General features: G+C 39.1%; 1 protein-coding gene across 2 annotated transcripts; it reads right to left on the minus strand.

The window, feature by feature from the left end:
* Positions 1–499: 499 nt before the first annotated feature.
* On the minus strand, positions 500–18,640 carry hck (HCK proto-oncogene, Src family tyrosine kinase). 2 transcript variants are annotated; one of them, XM_062391804.1, is made up of 13 exons: positions 18,460–18,640; positions 13,278–13,411; positions 12,046–12,070; positions 11,471–11,567; positions 11,235–11,330; positions 10,853–10,956; positions 8,971–9,114; positions 8,135–8,287; positions 7,859–8,041; positions 7,173–7,249; positions 5,748–5,901; positions 5,296–5,427; positions 500–3,618 (listed from the first exon to the last, which is right to left on the minus strand). In XM_062391804.1, exons 2-13 carry the CDS (start codon positions 13,404–13,406, stop codon positions 3,416–3,418), a joined length of 1,497 nt encoding a protein of 498 aa, XP_062247788.1. In that variant the 5' UTR covers positions 13,407–13,411; positions 18,460–18,640; the 3' UTR covers positions 500–3,415. The 2 variants fall into 2 exon arrangements, with proteins under 2 accessions (XP_062247788.1, XP_062247789.1); XM_062391805.1 differs by lacking the exon at positions 18,460–18,640 and having other exon boundaries at positions 13,278–15,313.
* Positions 18,641–19,947: the final 1,307 nt, after the last annotated feature.

Here is a 19,947-nt window from a genome sequence, read left to right on the forward strand (position 1 = left end):
TTTTTAAGACAGATCGAAAAGTCAAAGTTGCTTTTTAACCAAACTATCTTACAAGGTCATAACAGTATTGCATTTGATCCTATTTCTTTTTCGAAATTTGTCTTACTGTAAATATTGTTGTCTTACTGTATATATTGTTGTCCAATTGTTTTTTATGTTTTATATACAGTGCACCAACCACACCAAGGCAATTTCCTGTATGTGGAAATATACTTGGCAAATAAAAGAATGCTGATACTGATTCTGATTTGTTATTTACTATAACACATTTCTATCTACTTTTTATTTTGTTCTCCTTCAACGTATTTCGAATTCTTTATACCTATAGCTTTTTATTTATTTTGTAATCTCTTTGGCTCTTTTTAATCTTTTATTTAACTTGAAAATTGCTTTCTGATTTAAATAGATTTCTTTAACTTGTATCTCTGTGTTAATGAATGTGCCTGTTTGAAACCTTGAATCTACCTCTGTGTAGGACATTTGCATAAATGAATAAAACTGCCTTGACTTTTTTTATTTGATGCACCCAAAATACACAATTTGACTGACAATTAATCATTGCTGGTAGCATAATGATAAAAAATCTCCACAACATTCTTTGAATAACATTAACTTCTTATTTGTAAACTATTATATGTATGAATTTATTAAAAATAGTTGAAAACAATATATTAGAACATTTTCATCCCAGTCATATTGAACCAAGCGTCTAACAAACTTAACAAAGGGTTTTCTATTGAAGGAGAAAAACACAAAAATATTCGACACCTTACATAGTAGATTATGTACAGAGCTGGGATTTGAAACAATGTTGTCACCTATCAACTCTTTGTGTGTCACAGCAACACTTAGATTGTTGAAATCACACAATTTGCTTTGTGTTCAATTACATTTTCGAAAAGATGATCATCCCAGCACTGAGTGATTGTGAAACAAATCTTAGCCAATACTATTTACAAAAATATGAGAAACACAAACAGTGTAGAAAACAACACAGCATTTACAGTTGAGCTGATCATTACATTTCACATACAAGGATGTACAGCACATTTATCTACTATTTCCACATCCATTATTTTTCAAAAACACAAAAAGGATGACATGTATGTATGCATAAAACTATCCTTATAGCGGTAGAGAAGAACCAACAATCAAGTGTTAATATGGCTTCACAGACCCTGTTCTAAATAACTCTATTTCCTTATATACGTCTATATATAAGGAGCATATAAAATATATTATTACATTTTTGCTCTGCTGACAAATTCCCTGCAAAAGGCACTATCAAGGAGTAATGCGGAATCAAGCTACAGCATAATGGAAACATATCTATGGAATCAGGTCACAGTATTCACTTTTCCTTCACTTTGTCAAGCACTGTTCAATTTACAGCTTTGCTTACTGTACATATTTCACTGTGGAAATCTTTGTTGTGGTTGTACCTTGTGGATGAAAAATGTGTGTTGGAGCAGAACAGCAGAATCCAGTTTTCTGACTGGATCTTTGTACTATGTTGAAGTATTGAGATAGTTGTGCTTTTACAAAAGCATGTACTGGATAGTCTGGCCTTCTACACAGACGTTTTATGTTACACAGAAGGTGTTGCAATGCTAGGGACTGCACAAACATTATACAGTGGGTGAGATTTGGAAAAATGGAAGAATGGTTAATCAATTTCAATTCAAGGAAGTTGTCAGATTTTTTAAAACTAGTGCAGTTTTCTTTTCTTTTCGTGTGTTAAAGCTCTGGAGTTACATCAGAATTATTCATTGTCATTAGTGTGTATTCCTCAAACAGTTCTTCAATTCCTTGTCACTTTTTATTGTTTGTGTGAAGAGCTTTTTATAAACAGTCTATGGTTGAGAGGGAAGTTAGTAAAGTCTGTTTTAATCTAGTTGTAGTTTATCTGTAGTGAAGATTTTATAGTCAATGTTTATCATAAAATGAATCAGAAATAGCTTTATTACTGTTCACGTGTGTGGCTTATATAAAAGTTGGAATAATTGACTTAAATGGTGGTATTTGTTCATACATTGCTTGTTAGCTGTTTCAGAGGTCATCCACACAAACTCCAGACCCAAGCTCACAACTTTTTAATTAAAAGCTATGTAATTCTGCTCAGTATAAAGCATTGCAGCAATAAAACGAAAAGTTGTGCTTTTACTTTGAAAACCAATTGTCAACCAGGAAGTGATTCTACAAATATTGATGCCTCTGGAAATGAAATTTAAATGATCTGGCCCCGATACTGTAGTTTATCTGAGGTCGTAGAACTAGAAATTTTCAACTCTATTCACAGACTGACTGTGAGCACACTGTCTGCTAAAGAGTACTGGGCGCCTGTTTATTAAATTATATCAACAGTGAATATCTCACGTTCAAATCGCACCAAACTTACCACTGCCCTTCCTCTGTTAATTTACCACAGGGTACTCTCAGTATCCCAGTGTTTCTGGTCTGCTTATCCAAGCATATTTACTATTTTAACTTATATACATCGTCCAGAAGATTTGAATCCCCTCTGCCTGGTCACTGTAAGAAGAACGTGCTGTTTTGTGAAGTGATGATTTGCTGAACATCTGGTATGACGTAATGGTACAGTTAACACAGGATGTAAGTGTGGCTGCTTCAGTAAGAGTGTGTGTGTGTGTTAACCTTATGTGGGAGGGAAGTGATGGAGGGGGACATGGCCACAAAGTATGCAAATAGAGATGTGAGCTGTGTGAGTTCTTTGTCTGAGTTCCTCTTCGAGTGGACAACTTTCAGCTGAAACTGTGGAGTTCAACAAAACTCCAGCAAACCTCAGGATCAGAGGGTTAACTTCTTAGACTGGATTGTATCAACCTGATGAAGATACAAATTCGGAATATTGGACATGGTTTCTTGATGTGGATTATTTGGACCTTGTACGGAGTGATGATTCTCCAACTAGAAATACCACAGTCCTTGGCTAGGGAACAATCATAGGTATTCCATCCTTAGTCATTCTAGTGTCCAAGGTTTATATCATTATTTGTTTATACATTTATATATAACAGTAATAATAATCAGACAGTATTTATTGTGTATTTTGAATCTATATATTTTATTGTCTTGAGCTTTCAACTGTGATTATATACCTTTATAATGCTCTAACTCATTGATGAGGAGAGGGGCCCAATAAAATATTGAAAAAATGCTAGTCAGAGCATAGTTTTATAATATAGAGATACCTGTAGCTAGATAAAAAATACAATATATAATAAAAAGACGTTATCAATCTCCCCAATAAGTTTTGTACAGTCCCTTGTATATCATGTGATTAAGAAGAGAAAAAAAGATGGTTGAGTGCAGTTTAAAGGACTCCCTGAACTGCACTGGTGCTAAGTATGACTGGAAGATCACTCTGAGAAAACTTGTCTGTGGATGTCAAGTCTCATGGCTGCTGCTGGTACTGGCTCTCTGTGGCTGTGTAGAAATCCTCCAGCACGCTCTGCAGGTAATCGAAGGTGGGACGTTCCTCGGGCTTGTTCTTCCAACACTCCAGCATGATATCATAGAGTTCGCGGGGACAGCTCTCAATTCGCTGCATTCTGTTGTTCTTCTCCAGGAAACGGATCACCTCCGGGTTGGTCTGACCTGAAAACAAGAGCATGGGATTTTGTTAAGGACAGGCTGCAGAGCCTCAATCTTTTAAAAACGAAACAAATTATAGTCTGTTGTTAGATGACTTGGATACCATAGTCATGTCTTTCAGTTGGATCAGCAATCAAACTCCAATATCTAAACAACTGTTCAGGATCTCTGCAGAACTGGGTCTGGACTTTCTCCACAATTGGTTAGTCTGCATTTCACATGTGCACAATGCAGCAGTGGTTCTCAGCTAACACATTCAAAACACCAACGAATTCTCCGCTGTAATCAGGCACAGACCGTATTCATTCAGGTAGAGTCTTCAACATTGTGTTGTATTTTAAAAGTCAATTATATTATCAATCAATCAATCAAATTTTATTTGTGTAGCCCATATTCACAAATTACAAGTGACTCATAGGGCTTTATCAGGGTGTGAAATCCTCTGTCTTTAACCCTCCACAAGAGTAAGGAAAAACTACTAAAAACCCTTTTAACAGGGTCAAAATACATAGAAACCTCTGAGAGAGCCACATGTGAGGGATCCCTCTCCCAGGACGGACAGAAGGGCAATAGATGCCACGTGTAGGAAATATTAATTATCTATATTAATATAAAATCTTCTTCTTAAAAGGGACTAAAGCTGACAAATAAATGTAATGGAGTTGAAAAAACAATAATTCCCTCTGAGATGGATCAGAGTGGAAGTATGAAAATGAATATACATGTAAACATTTGAGCCTGCAGGAGGGGAGTTATCGTGTTGGCAGCTGATGGCGGATAGTGGTGGTGGATCCTGATAGTGTCAGTGGATCATGACGATGGATCGTGGATCCTGGTGGCAGCTGATCGTGGACCTCTTATTTTCAACAAGACTGCTTGATATACAATATACCTACCCAGATACTCTACCATCACTGACATAACTCCTCACTTCATTTACTTTACATTATGCTAAAAACTGTTTATTCTAACCAATGTTGCTGATGTTCTCTGTCACACTTGACATCTATTGCACTTCTGTCCGTCCTGGGAAAGGGATCCCTCACATGTGGCTCTACGTCTTTTTTATACTCTCTTTGAGGGTTAAGGTTAAAAGATGTCACACGTAGTTAAAGCCCAATGAGACAAATTGTGATTTGTGAATATGGGCTCTACAAGTATAATTTAATTGATTTGAATGATTGATATATGTCTTCAGAGGCAAGGATGTTCATGCGGTTCTTGACCTCCCCAGAATGTATTTATTTAACCAAATCACTCAAGTTATTTGATTTATTCAGACCAACTCAACATGATAGAAACCACTTCATTAAATGGGATAACTTATGTAATAAAGATTTACATAGAATTTTAAAACGTAATTAAAATGAATTATATTGATAATATCTCCTTTGAGTACTCTAGTACTTCAGGAGACGAAAATAAATATTTGGTGTATTCAGACCATCTTCGTCTGATTTTAACCTATGTACTGTCAACCTGCGTTAGAGAGGCAAAAATATACAAAAATGAGGTATCTATGAGAAAAAAATTAAACTATATCAACAATATAGCTCTGAACAAAAACATTTTTTTAAAGTTTAGGAAGTATACAATTGGACATGACATACAAGTGTCCATTTTCCTTCAGAGGCCTTCCTGAAAATAATAACTCAAATCTGAAATCAGTGCTCCACCAACCTGGGTATGGAGTGCGCCCATAGGTGATAATCTCCATCAGCAAGATGCCAAAGGACCAGACATCAGATTTGATTGTGAAAGATCCGTAGTTGATGGCCTCTGGGGCTGTCCATTTGATGGGGAATTTGGCTCCTAGTTGTTGGGGGAAATTTCAAATTCTTAAGAAATGGTTTTGAGGCATTACTTGGCTCCTAATAACACTGCTGAGAGGGTCCCTAGATGCTCTCACATCCCCTCAAACACTTAACTTCCTCGGCCCATTTAGTGAGCCTTAAGTCATTCTCATCTTCTTTCAACAGTTTTGTCCCTCATGTTGTAATACGAAATCTGTATGACACTAATTATTTTCCCCTGAACAGTGAGAGCTTCTTCTTCATCACTTCATCAACAGTTTCTCAATAACCTGTGCTGATGTGGATACACAACGTGAGACAGAGAGTATTGTGTTGTACCTTCCCTGGCTGTGTACTCGTTGTCTTCAATAATACGAGCAAGGCCAAAGTCAGCAATTTTGCAAACTAAAGCCTTGTTGACGAGGATGTTGGCAGCTCTCAGGTCTCTGTGGATGTAGTTCCTCTGCTCAATGTAGGCCATGCCCTCTGCAATCTGGAGACAAGAGGTAAACCTTTAAAGGGGACATATTTTGCCCATTTTACCACAGTTGATATGGTTCCTTGGGGTCTTAATGAAATGTCTGTAACATATTTTGGGCCAAAATACCACAAGGAGCATTTAAAACAGCAACCCTTTTTACCCTGTCTATAACAGTCCTCCTCAGATTGACCTGTTTTGAGTGCCCCGCGCCCCTTACCCCTGGTGAGCCTGGCTGCGAGAGCCCCAGCTCCCCAGCGCAGCCCCGCAGTGGGAGCAGTGGGAGCAGTGGGAGCTTGAGCTGGTGCAGCAGCAGCATCCTTCCACACTGTTGAGTCAACGTTTAGAGGTGTCCCGGGGCTTCCTTGTTTATGCGGCCACTTAAATGTCTGACGGGTAGCAGCAGCGAGCTAACGCTAGCCGGGCTCCACCTGGTGTTAGCTCGCTCTTCCAAGTCCATCTAGCGAGACTCCCTACATGGGCATGGTGTGACTATGACGTTTATTTCGGTCGTAATCCCATTCGACGCACTCTAGCGTATCGTTTCTTACATAGAGGAACCACAACAAATCGCGGGAGTTGTTTTTTTACAGAGTTTTTGGGACGGTAGATATGCCAGATACCCAAATTAACGTGTAGAAGCACTACAAAAGTGGAATTTTCATAATATGTCCCCTTTAAGAGTAAGACTAGATAAGAGTGGATAAGATCAATCTCTCTTATCTGATGAATCATTTCACATAAAAAAACTGAATGATAACCCTCATGTTCCCTCTTCATGCAGCAGGGGGCCATCTCCCTCATAATCTCATTCACACTTCGAAGTTATGCCATATGTATGCTGGAAAATGTTCTATTTTATTTATCCCAGTTAAAGAATCTTCTTGTAGATTTTTTCCCATACTGTATGTCTCCATCCGCAGCGATGAGCTGTTACTTTCTAAGAGGTGGCACAGATTGGAATGGAACTGCAAATCTAAAAGTACTCGCACTGTGTATCTGCAGCTGGATCAGAGTGACTGGATGCAGTTCAAATTCAGTCCCAACAATGATGATTATTCAGTGATATTCCACTAGTTCAGCATTATTTCAGCTTGGACTGCATTTTACCACCACATACATATAAAATGAAGCTCTTCGTTGCTTATGGATATGGACAGTCTGGCATACAAGTATAGTCATCAATGTTCAAAAAATGGATTGTCGCAGAATTACACATCTCAGTTTCAACCAGAGAACCTGGACTAACAAGTTGAGGTATGGAATAGACTGAAGATGACTCTCACCTGGGCAGAGAAGTCAATGAGCTTGGGGAGCTGGACACGGTTTCCTTCATCACTCTTTAAGAAGTCCAGTAAACTACCTGTGGGCAACACACACAAATACATCAAGAAACACATGCAACACTCACCCTATAAGAAAATATCTGTACCTTGGTTGCAAAAAAATATACAAATAAAAAGGTTCAGCTGGTATATGTAATGTTAAATAAATGTCATGTCCATTAGTAATGGAGATATATAAATGGCCACAGTTTTGTAAAGCAAGTGCACAATGAATGCATTTGCACCATTACTTGGGAGAGGCAGAGTCCCAAACTATTACTTCTCGTAGCCGTTACTTCAAACTAACTGTTAAGGAAGTCTGTTAGCTATAATGTTTTTGAACACTCTCTAATGCAGATGTTCAGATGTAGCAGATGACTAGATATACAGATTCCGTTTTAATTTCTTTTTTAGTTGAGCTATTCCACAGTCTTTTCATGTTAACACCATCCAACTACAAAAGACCCCCAGGGACATAAGTTCCCCCTGATGGAAATTACTGCCTTGTGATTTGTTACATACGGTAAATAAATAAATTAAATAAATGAACGAATGAACCGCTAACATTGACTTAAGACAAAAGAACAAACCAACTGTACACCTATGTTTTTAATGTACTTCCTCTGTACACACACACACCCACGCACCTTTCTCCATGTATTCAGTTATGATATAGATAGGCTCCTCCTTGGAGACCACAGCATGGAGTCGGACCAGTTTATCGTGCTGAAGGGTCTTCATCAGGTTGGCCTCTCCCATAAAGGCTTCAACTGACATGGTGCCAGGTTTCATGGTCTTCACTGCTACCTTGGTATGCTTATTGTATGTAGCTTGAAACAAAAATTAGCATTGGAAAATTAATTACTAACTTCATTTTGCTACCCCAAATGATTGGATCCTAAAGCACTTCTGATCTATCTCACCCATCCAGACCTCTCCAAACTGGCCTTGACCAAGCTTCTTGTCCAGTTTGAGAGATGATCTCGGGATTTCCCAGGCGTCTTTCTCCCACGGCTTGTCAGGCTTGGGGCTCAGGCACGGACTGGTCAGGGTTTGACAGAGGCCATCTCCCTGCTCTGGAATAAACAGAAAGTTAAATTTCCTGATTTAATTTGTTTACTTATACATTATTACATTATTGATCAGAACTACGTTGTTCTTATTTTTTTAGGGGAAATTATGTAATATCATAAATCAATTCGATATAAGTTTTGTACTAATTGCATCACGGTGGTTTGCCTCCACCAACCAGTCATATTGCAGGATATATTGTCTTAATTTCCCCGTCTATTTTTGATTCATGACGTTAAATGATGCTAAGTATATGTCGTCACTGTGCAGTTGACCTTTGACCTTTTGGATATAAAATGTGACCAATTAGACATTTGAATGAAATTGTGTTATAATTAAAGTATAAATGTTTGAGTTAAAGCCGCAAATATGTCTTGTGAGGTTATAGACCTTGACCGCCAAATCCTAATCAGTTCATCCTTGAGTCCAACTGAAGGCTTGAATAAAATTAATAAAACTCCTTGTCAGTGTTACAGTCTTATTGCGTTCATGAAAGTGGTACAAAATAGGTGTAAAATTCTATAAAGTTAGTATGTGTCACGGATATTTTCCAGAGTGTGTTGTGTGTTGCAATTAATCCCTAATAATGACTTTGGATTCCTCGATTATTCCCATTATATTAATTTAATGATGATAACAAGACCACTCAAGTTACTTATAGAGGAGCAGACTGACAGTGGTCACTTACTCTTGTAATGGTTGACCAGCTCCTGCAGCGTGATGAAGGTGATGCGAGGAGAGATGTAGAATCCTCCGTTGTCCAGAGTTCGGATCTTATAATGTTTGACTGAATGTTGGACATCGTTGTCCCTGACAGACAGAGAGTAGCTCCCTGTTGTAAAATAGAAAAAAAACAATCTGATACACAATATACACACCACCAATATCCATTTTACTGACACTGGCTTATATTTTTAGATGGTTAAAAATTACAAAAAAAATGTATTTATATGTTACCCAACTAAATGTATCTTATATTTCACAAAGATGTTTATTCTTGTAAGGATAGAAAAACGTCTGGGATTGTCTGCAGACCAACACAGAGCTCTGAAAGGGCCACTCCAGTGATGAAGTGTTATACTTCATAAATATTCACAAACAAACAAAGAAAATAATGGTCCAACTCCAATACTGTGACTTGTGGTTTCGGAAGTCAAGTTCGGAAACAACTGGATCCTTACTTTTCCATGATCTAAGTCTCAAGCCCAAAAACTATTTTCCCCATGTGAACATTATGTAGTTCAGAACTTGAGGCTTAAATCCAGAGAAAACATGTTACAACTGCTTTCACAGGCTGAGTACTACTCATTACTGCTAACTTAATTCTGTTCGCCAAAAATGTAAAGTTCCCCTTAAACTACCCACATAATTCAGTATGTAAAACATTGAGGATAAAAGTATACATTAAAGTATCCTAATGTTGTTTCCTTTGTATGTGGCACCCCAGCCCGTCCACTCCACCTCTGCATCGGTCAATCGGCTTGCTGCTCCGTCACTGCGAGCTAACCACTCAACAAAATCATGACTGTTTGCTGTCCTGGCTCCTAAATGGTGGAACGAGCTCCCCAATAACATCAGGACGGCAGAAAGTCTACACATCTTCCACCGCAGGCTGAAGACACATCTCTTCTGACTAAACCTTGGTGAGAAGATGATTTCTAATAACCATCGTCAACTCTTGTGTTTATATTTAAAGTTAGTTGCACTTATATGAGACTTACATGTAGCATTTTTGGTTTGGCTAGTTTGGAGTAAATTGTACTTCAATGATTCTTGCTGTTCTGGATTTGTACCCTCTTGGTTGAATGCACTTATTGTATTTTGCTTTGGATAAAAGCCTCAGATAAATGATATGCTATGTAATGGGATGTCAAATCTTAATTGAAGATAAACCAGGTAGGATGATCACAGTTTTCTAACCTGATTCTGCACCAAAGACTTTTATTAAACCTTCTGCACAGAGTGTCCAGCACACAAACAGTGAGTGTAGAACTTTTTATTCACTAATGACAAGGAATAACTCTGAAGTAGCTCCAGAGCATTAACACAAGTTTAGAATGTGCAGTGCACTAGATAACGTTAAAATAATTACTCTGTTGTATGCAGTACTGTCACTTTGTGTTGTACATTAGCATAACCCTGGCTCAAAATCTGTGAGGTAACAGAAATGAAAAATAAAGTTTATCTGTATTGTAGAAACATTTTTGTTGGAGCAGTAACTGCTAAAATCCAGCTGAATAATTTGTCAGGTGGAATATTTGGTGTCAATCAGGGTTTCTAATTTCAGGGTAGCTGGGGGATTGCTAGGGGTGGGTGGTGGTGGTGGTGGGGGAAAAAGGACAGAGGCCTTCCCTGTGATATTTAGGGGGGCTCTCATAAGTGTTCACTCTTATGTCCGAGATTATATTTAATTTTATGTACATTATGTTCCTAAAATATAAAAATATAATTGGGCCAATTTTCACCATAAAGCCACTGTGTAATTCGAACCCTGGTGTCAATCATTTTCCTACATGCTTACTGAAAAAAATACTCCACCACAGAACAAACCATCTACTTTATTTACTCACCCTTGGACGTCTCACTGTCTCGGATCATGTAGGATCCTACTTTGTTCCCTTGAGCCAGCAGCTGCCTCTCAGCATCTTTCCTGCTCACGCCCTTAAAGAACCAGCTAAACAACAGGAAGCAGATTGCTTAGTACAGAAACCTCTCAAGTGGCTCAACTTGTGCAAGCCTTTATTTTCCATTGACAATCACAGTACAGTTCATGAAAACCTATTGTAAATATAGCACATGATACTGCTAGTATAAGGTACATTTATTAATTAATTTAAGAATAGCAGTAATAATGTACTGTGATTTGATTCTGCACCTTCCTAAGACCAAAGGCATTTAACTATATTATTTCATATTCAAAGACAGAAAAAAATTAGATGTGAGTCCACTTACTCCTCTACCTCCAGAGTATCTTTGGCTACATAATTGCTGGGGATGTAGCCTTCCTGACCTGTACTTATTAACATAGCTCTCCACCACTCCCCCATCCTACAGAGAAAGAGAGACAGGAGGTGGGACAAAGACACACGTGTGATTAGTTCATGTACGACAAATAAAACCACCAATTAAATTTAGAACTGAGGCAACAAAGACAAAATGATCTTTCTCACTGCTGACGTTCCACTTACTCCTCCAAAATTTTGAGCTTCTCTCCCTTCTTGAAGCCGAGGTCTCCATCGTGAATGGCCTCATAGTCAAACAGCGCCATGGCAATACTTTCCCCTGCTGTACAAGAAGTACAAGCACAGTGTGAGCATGCTTTCATTGTGTGTGAATATTTTTTTTTTTTTTGTGGACACTTGTCTGAACTGCGTCTGCCTTTCCACTTTGACTGTGTAACTCACTTCCTTGTACAGTATGACTGATATAAATAGCAGTCAGGCCTCTGTACAGCTGTGTGGTGAGGCTGAGAGCGAGACTATCGCTCTGTACCCACTCACTGACTCGCCTTCCTCACTCTCTCTCCCATGTTGTGCTGCGCTTCAGCGTTTCTCTGTGTCCAATCAGCACTGACCTGCATGAGACTGTTTAAACTGTCTTGTCTATGGTGCGAGGTATGAAACAGCTCTGCAGTCCACTGACAATAACAACTCATGAGTAATTGACAGTAAAAAACAAGATGCATAACCTAATGCAGGTGATTAAAGGTTGTATTACTGCCTAGGCTGAAGTACAGCAGTATGTAAATAAAGTGTTGACTCACCAGATGAATTGGATGGCATTTTGCTCTGTGGAGAGATAGACAGTGACATGGTTGTGTAAACCAAAGATAAGCAGCCAGTTCTACCAAACATTGACATATATGCATACAGTAAATATCTGTTTATTTTGTTAATATACAGTATACATTCACATCTATATATCTGGCGTTATGTTTATGAGTTGATTCAACACTTTATATGGAATGTACAGCATCATCTTTAAAGGAGAGAATTGTCTACTTGAATTCTACTTTCTCCCTGAAGCAAACTAAGATCATTATTTGTCCGCATCACATTATGACCCAAGTTCAGCCTGAATCGCTGCAAAGAAAACAAAGGAGGGAAGTAAAGTACGAGTTTGTCATATCAACTTCAAATATCAGGATGTTGTCGGTGCAACTTTAGTTTAGATTTTTTTGCTTGGGTTTTCCCTTTATGAGAAGGTGTGAATGCTTGTGGAATGCTTGTGCGAAGGTGTAGCCCACTAAGTTGAACTGTGCACCAGACAGGCAGCAGACTGGGAACTTGGACAGCCTTTGAGATAATACATGATACGTCTTAGGTGTTGGTTAATCTTGTAGTTTTGATTAAACATCCCCTGCCTAAGAACTCTAGTTCTGCTTCGGGCACTTCCTCTTTCTTCATGAGGGTAAAAGAGGCGTTACAGTCAGCCCACAGGAAGCAGTAGCCAGAGGAACCGCACTTTACATGCAGCAGTGATACAGATCGAAACTCTGGTCAGTATGCAAACTGACGAAAGGCCACATGAACATGCTCAGAGTGTAAGTTGTAAGTTGTAAGTTGTAAGTCCTCACAATGTAAATTTCAACATTTTAGGGTCAAGATACGCTTTAAGGAAGGATTTAGGTTAAGGCTAGGATAAGGGTTAGGGTTAGGCAAGTAGTAACTATGGTTAACTAAGGTTAGAGTAATTTTCCAGGGAATGAATGTAGGTCAACGTAAAGTCAGTAGACCCAACTGTGTGTGTGTGTGTGCCATTTTTATTGGCAAAATGTACCTTTTTGTTTAAATATACAATAATTAGGCTTAAGATATAAAATCTTGTTTAGTCATGAAAGTACAGTATTTATTTAAGTAAATATAATATGTCCACTTTCAGTTTGTATTTGAACTTAACTTTTTCTAATGTAGCAAAGTATATACCTTTACTTTACTTTAAATTACATGATGAACACCAACAGAAACGAGTAACTGTCTCAATGTTATCACTTACAGCTTTGCTTGAGTTTCCTGCGGTGGGGTCTTTGACATAGTGGGCCGTCTGAACGCGGTTCTGCAGCTCATCGATACCCGTCTCTTTGCCCTGAGGCTCATGCTCTTCCTTTGAGCCCACACAGCCCATGGTGCCTTCAGCAGCAGGATGACATGAGGAGAAACAGCCAGTCACGTGTGGTTAGCAGCAGCAGGAAAAGGCAACTGGGTTGTTAAATGCAATAATCAGGCAAAGTTCTCTGTGTCCTCAATTATTTAGAGTAATGGGATGCATCGGAGGTCACACATACACTTAAATTATGCTGTATAGGAATTGTACAGCATACTTACACATAATGCCACTGTCCACTTTTATTTCAGATTCTCTTATTTTTACACGTGTTCATATGGTTTTCTTAAATCCAGCCCCATGATCCCTCTATCGTGTCGCAGTCTGTTTGGATTGGGCATCGAACAACCCCCTGCTTACTGTGTTTAGAACATGCAGATTATGACTTGTCAGCAGCATTGTCCACTATGAATTTCTTTGCAAACTTTGACCCTTTCAGCTCAGTGACACAGAAATGAATCATCACTATTCATCACTACCTTCAGCTATAGCTAAGTGTTAATGTGTTTTAAAAACGTCTATAACATTGGGTGGAGCTGGCGTGAAAATGGCATATCACATGATGCCATTAGACATTGCTTGCCACAGGGACAATTTTGAGAAGACAAATATGCCTCACAGCTAATTCAGTCAGCTTCCTGGATGATCAGTACTGCTTCTGCATTCTCTACATTGCCAGTGTTTATTCTGGTTGAATGAATTTCTAAAGATCCCAGGAACACACCAGCTGGAGAACTGCTGTGACCTGTTCTTGAGCACTATTAAGATATTCCAAGAATAAACACTTGAAGGTCTTTCTAGCCTCTGTGGCAATACAAATACTACCCCAGGAGCCAAACATTCGATATGAGACATCAAGTGAAGTTTTCTCTTTGAATCTCTATGTAAATTTGGAACAAGGTCTAACAGAATCCAAAACAAAGAGGGAACTGTTACGGGAGATAGAAGTTGGTTTTATAGCGCATGTTCGCTCACATTCTTGCAGTGGACAGAAGAGGGTTATACTTTGTAACCTATCTCTCTTTAACTCAGAGAAGCGGCTCACTGCACCAAACAAAGACAGTAATGTTTATCATAAGTGCCACACAGCAGAACCCTGTTATCACACAAACAGATTATTATTGTTAAAAGTTTATTTTAGATGTCACATGTCACCATTAAATTACCAAAACTACCACGGACATCCTCTGTTGGTTGTTTTCAATCACAAGCAACAAGAAACATCATCACTGTCAATGTTTCTGCAAGCGCCTCTTGCTATGTTGCCTGTCAGCAATGGAAAATGTTTCATTTTAATGCTTTCTCACAGGAAGTTTCTGAGGTCAAGACTTGATGGTGTTAATGTATTTGGTTCCTTTTTTGCTCTGCTCGTAAACCGTGTTCCTCTTTAAATGTCTAATTTAAAAGAGGCCGTCGGACGGTCTGGATCTCTACCTAAAACTCTTTGATGCAATTTCTCTTCAGCAATGAGAAGGATGAAGCTCGCCCAGATACTATTACTGATGCAAAACATGAAGCTGATTGTTGTTTGGCTATGTATAAATTAAACTGTTGTTCAATCTGCCTGCACACAGCTTCAATATGTGATTCAAATTCTGCATCCTCAATAATTCCCACACATCCAGACACAGCGTAACCCATTGCTCTGCACTAAGCTGAAGGTAGGGGCAGTAAACCTTAAACAATTCTCAAACCTCCAGCTTTCTTTCGAAGTATAAAACACATACCAAGGGGGAAACACATCGGCACAGGATGTGACATTTGTACCACTCTTAACAGCAGGATAGGAGCAGGCGCCCAATCTTTGACTGAAGCAGTAGAAATAAGGTCACACATAGTTCTTCCCTGCGCAGAATACCAAAACTACAAACAACACCACCAGTGCGGAATGGCACTACTCTAACTGAGGTGATTAAGCCTTTAGAGTCCCATTAGAGCATAATGAGACTCTATGGTATTGAGCATGAACGAAAGTCATTGATGAACAGATGAGGTTTCATGAGATTTTAGATAAGAGAACTCCACAACTTTAAGAAAGCGGACTCCAGTTGGTAAATTTGTGTTTTCATGCAGCCTTGAGCAGTTTTCCCCCTTCTTGGACATTTTAATGAAATATCTATGAGACAAAAGCTTTTTTTCCGACTGCGCTATTAGTTTCATTTCTGTGCTTCTGTTTTCTCCTCTCTCATGTTTGTTCTCCACCTCTTTCGGACATGTGACTTATTGATATCAGCCTTAAAAATAGACATCTCACATCCATGCTTCGTGCCAACAGTCTGTGGACTAAAGTCTGGCCTATTCTGAAATCTATCAATAGATAAATCAAGAAGTGTTAAAATTCCACTTGAGGATTTCAGCTCTCTGCAGGAATGTGTATTTTTCATTGAGGAATAGAATTCAAAAGCGTTTTGTGAAAGTTCAGATCTTCAGAATGGTGGCCTCATTTCCTATTAGTTGAGCCGTAAATATGGCCAAAGAGCATAAAATGGATTTCCTGATCCTTGCCTACCGCAGCCTCCTAGCGCTAAGCAGCTGTTAATGCTGAGGCTTTTCAAGTGTATAATCACCTGGAAGTAAGTCATCTTTACATTTTACCTAAAAAATACATTTTTGTCTGCCTTGTTTCTGAATCAGATGGAACAGCCTTTCGTGTTTGAGTCCTGAAGGCTCTCCTACATGCTTGAGAGGGGATGGTGAGGTGACACGTATTCACTTAGTTGCAATATAAAAATCTACTACTACCTGCTGAACCTTTACAGACATCATTGGGTCACACAGTAAAATCTACTATAACAGAAGCCCATGCAAAACAAGATATATAATACTAGTGAATGTACCCAGTAATGTCAGTCACACAGCAACAGTCTAAAATGTGCTAAATGAGCCACTACAAGCTGCTGGTCATAGCAGTCCAAGTCAGTCTGTATCAGCAAAATATGCGGGTGTGTTTAATTTTCTTTTTTCACGCATTCAACTCCAATCTTAAAAGAGGAAGAATATGCTTTACCCCTTATTAAATGCTTTAGCACTTCTAACGTCTAAAACAGGACAGCAGTTCTAGTCAACCACAATGAAAGCAACCATGCTACCTATTTTGATCAAAGTATAGAGAGTGCATACTTAACCTTTACATAACTAATATTATAGAATTTTGAGAGTAGGTGAGATTCTGCACTCAAGTGGGAAGATCTAGGGTTAACCTCTTGAAGATAGAAACAAGTGAACGTATAACAAGTTAAATAATAAAATACACCCAATACCATGTTTCCATGAAATACCATCACCACCACTCCACCACATGAATCAAAATATAGACCCAGTTCAACAATCAAATTAAATAACTAAATGCAAATAGATGACCACTGTAAGCTGCTGGCTGCTTGTTCATAAATCGACAGGACCATAAGGCAACCACGTCCAGCTAAAACTTTCTGGGTTTGTGGATAGCAACATAACATGACCATCAAACAAATGATGTCCATGCAACATTATTGTAAGCTATCATGCTGCATCCTTGTTTATCTGCACCATGTCCAAGCAGTGAGCAGGCACCAGGCCGCTGCTAGTTCTTGTCTGGCAGTCAAGCTGAAGTCCACCAGTCCTCTGTAATAATTTATATGGGTTGTGTTATGAGGGGGATATTTTCATAGATTTTGTTGCTGCTGAGCTGAATGTTTCCCTGTTTGGGTTTTTCGCTTCAGGCTATAACAACGTCATCTGTCAGTCTGGCACCCTGCCAACGGGAAGAAAGAAAGAAAGAAAGATGCATGATTTGTGATTATGATACTTATCAGGAAAAAACAGTGTCTCCATGTCAGTCTCTTACTACTTGTAGTTATTATATGATTCAACAGCTGTAGACATCACTTAGCTCCTGCACTATTATTTATATGCCTAAAACAAATATTTGTAAGTGTATAATTCAGTATTTTGTATATGAGCATCAGCTTTTAACAACATGAGGATTTGCAGCTTTTTTCAGTTTTTTCATTTCATTTAGTCTTATTCTAAGCTACACTGCTACATTTAAAAAAGTGAACTTGGGCCCTTTAGACATATTTCAAGGGCAGTTTGTCATTCTGTCATTATATTGACTGAATAATGAATAACAAATCGATACATCGACATACACTGTATAATTCTTGCAGCTGTTCTTAACAGGAAGCGGAGTTTAACTCCAGTATTGAATTTCTGCTACTCTGTCAAAGCAAAGAAACACTTGAGCAACCAACCATAATTGTTGTGTCTTTTTTTATTTGGGCTTGCGATAACACTTTATTCCTCAACATTTAGAGTAAAAAGTCAGTTGATTGGCAGTATAACATATTCAGATAGACTGATACTAACTTAAAAGGGGTATGAGGGAATATAGCATTAATGAAATATACATGTTACACACTATATCTCTTGAAGGGATGCACAAATTAATCTTCATATACTGTGCAATGTATATTCACGTATCTGTTCATGTATCTGTAATCTGCATCCGTTGGTTTCTGCTTTAGTCAAGTCTAACACACACACACACACACACACACACACACACACACACATGTTTGTAAATCTATTTTAGCTAGGTTACTCATTGACATAATAATAACCCTAACCCTAACCCTTAACGTCAGCCATCCAAACTAAATGCCCAATACTTACCCTTACCCTAAAACCAAGTCGTAACCCTCAAACAGCCCATTGAAAAATTGAGGACCGGGCATAATGCCCTCACTTTCAAAGGTGTCCTCACTCTGTCTAGGGACTATGTTTAAAATGGTCCTCAGAAATATACAAGTACAGGAACACACACTCATTTCATCAAGTCCTCTGTAAGCTACATGCAAGGCGACGTTTTTAGGCGGTGGTTGTCTCAACTCACTGACCCTGAAGTTCCTCTTTTTGGATGTGGGCATCCTCATTGCAAAAACTGTATATTCATAGGTCCATCATCAAAGCGTAACTTTATTTACTGAATCTGTCCGAGACATCCCAGCCTGTCTTTCTTTTTCCCACATTCAGACAGTTCGGCTCAACACTCCCTCTCCTCACAGGCAGACCCACATGAAGACAGGACACTTACCACTCTTCAACCAATCACTTCGACTCTTATTTCTGTACGGGTCTGTGGTCTTCTCAGAGGACTGCGGCGAGAATATTCCTCATTTCTTTTAATTTAAGAAGCTCCCATCCTCCTCACAGTCGCTCTTGTTTCCTCCGGGTTAGGGTTGGAGATGTGGCCGGGGCAGCAGAACGCAGCGCACTGGACGCTTAGGAGGAAGTTGGAGATGTGCGCATCTGACTGAGGCGACGGAAAGAGGAACAAGCACACACCAATCGCACTCTTGGTTTCACTAGCTGGTGATCTGTTAATATTTCATTACATGAAGACACATTTCTGCCATTGTGTCTACTAACTGTTGTATAAAATCGGTGATGTGACCAACATATTGTGAACATTTCTTCCCTAATCCAAAATGTAACTTTATGTCACTGCCGGATGGAGGAGACGATGGTTGGATAATCAGGAAACTGACAAATGGGTGGATGGACACAAGTCTGATTTGCATTATATGCATGACAACCCTGACATGTATTCAAATGAGAGTTTGACAGCTACCATCCTCTGTGCCTCCTCTCGGTGGAAGCAGGCAGGCAGGCACACAGAAGGGAGGGGGGGGGGGGGGCTGTTCTTCCTCCACAGCCACAGCAGCAGCTCAGCAATATCACATCAGAGGAAGCTCCCGGCTCTTTCGCTTAATCCTTAATCAACAGTCAGGATTAGAAAACCAGGTCTGCTCTGAAACCCAGGCTGTGATGATGAAGGGAGGAAGGTCAGGATAACAGGGGCATGAAAGAGATCAGGGGGAAAACCGAGAAAGGAAGAATGTAATTGTTTGAGAAAATGGTGAAGGATATTACAAGATTGACAGAAATCATATCATGGAAGAGAAATTATTTGTGTTTAGCAGCTGTTCACAGCTGCAGATGACCTTATGTCAGCTGGTGGGCGCGGCCTCAATGATTCTGTAGCACTGGCAAACAGGCCTCTGTTCGTGGCACAATGTATTCAGACTTCAGGGTAAGCAGAGTTCCTCATTAACCAGGCTGAAAATCCAGATGGTTTAATTATTAATATGGGGATTGCAGCATATGTGGCTAACAGAACGGTGAAGAAAAAAAACAGCATGACGTTCTGGTTTTGACAGAATCAAGTTGATTACGGGCCTTAGTTTCCTACATGAAAATATGAGTTTATTATGACACATTATGTCAACAGAGAAAAGTTCCTGGTACGGCTCACAAGCAAACCATCAAACCGAACAAGTTGAGGTATTATATTATATGAGAGGGAGCCGATAACAAGTCTGGTTCACTAGAGTTTTCTTTAGAGTGGAGATGACTGAAGCCTCTTATCTGAGCTGCACTCACAGGATGGCACCTCCTAACACAAAAAATAAAACACCCTCATCTAAAACATTCCAATGGAGAGGCGCTAAGGCCTCTCAGGTTGACCGCATGTAAGACACAGCTTTGGCTAAGTAATGGACACCACACAAACTAATAAAGG

Source organism: Platichthys flesus, chromosome 7 (assembly GCF_949316205.1).
Source record: "Platichthys flesus chromosome 7, fPlaFle2.1, whole genome shotgun sequence".
Lineage (NCBI taxonomy): Eukaryota > Metazoa > Chordata > Actinopteri > Pleuronectiformes > Pleuronectidae > Platichthys > Platichthys flesus.

Coding starts and splice junctions, on each gene's coding strand:
- hck (XM_062391804.1), bottom strand. CDS start 13,406: ATGGGCTGTGTGGGCTCAAAGGAAGAGCATGAGCCTCAGGGCAAAGAG. Junction 12,071..13,277: donor CAGGAAACTCAAGCAAAGCT/GTAAGTGATAAC, acceptor ATCTCTCCACAG/AGCAAAATGCCATCCAATTC. Junction 8,288..8,970: donor GCTGGTCAACCATTACAAGA/GTAAGTGACCAC, acceptor TGTTTATTCCAG/AGCAGGGAGATGGCCTCTGT.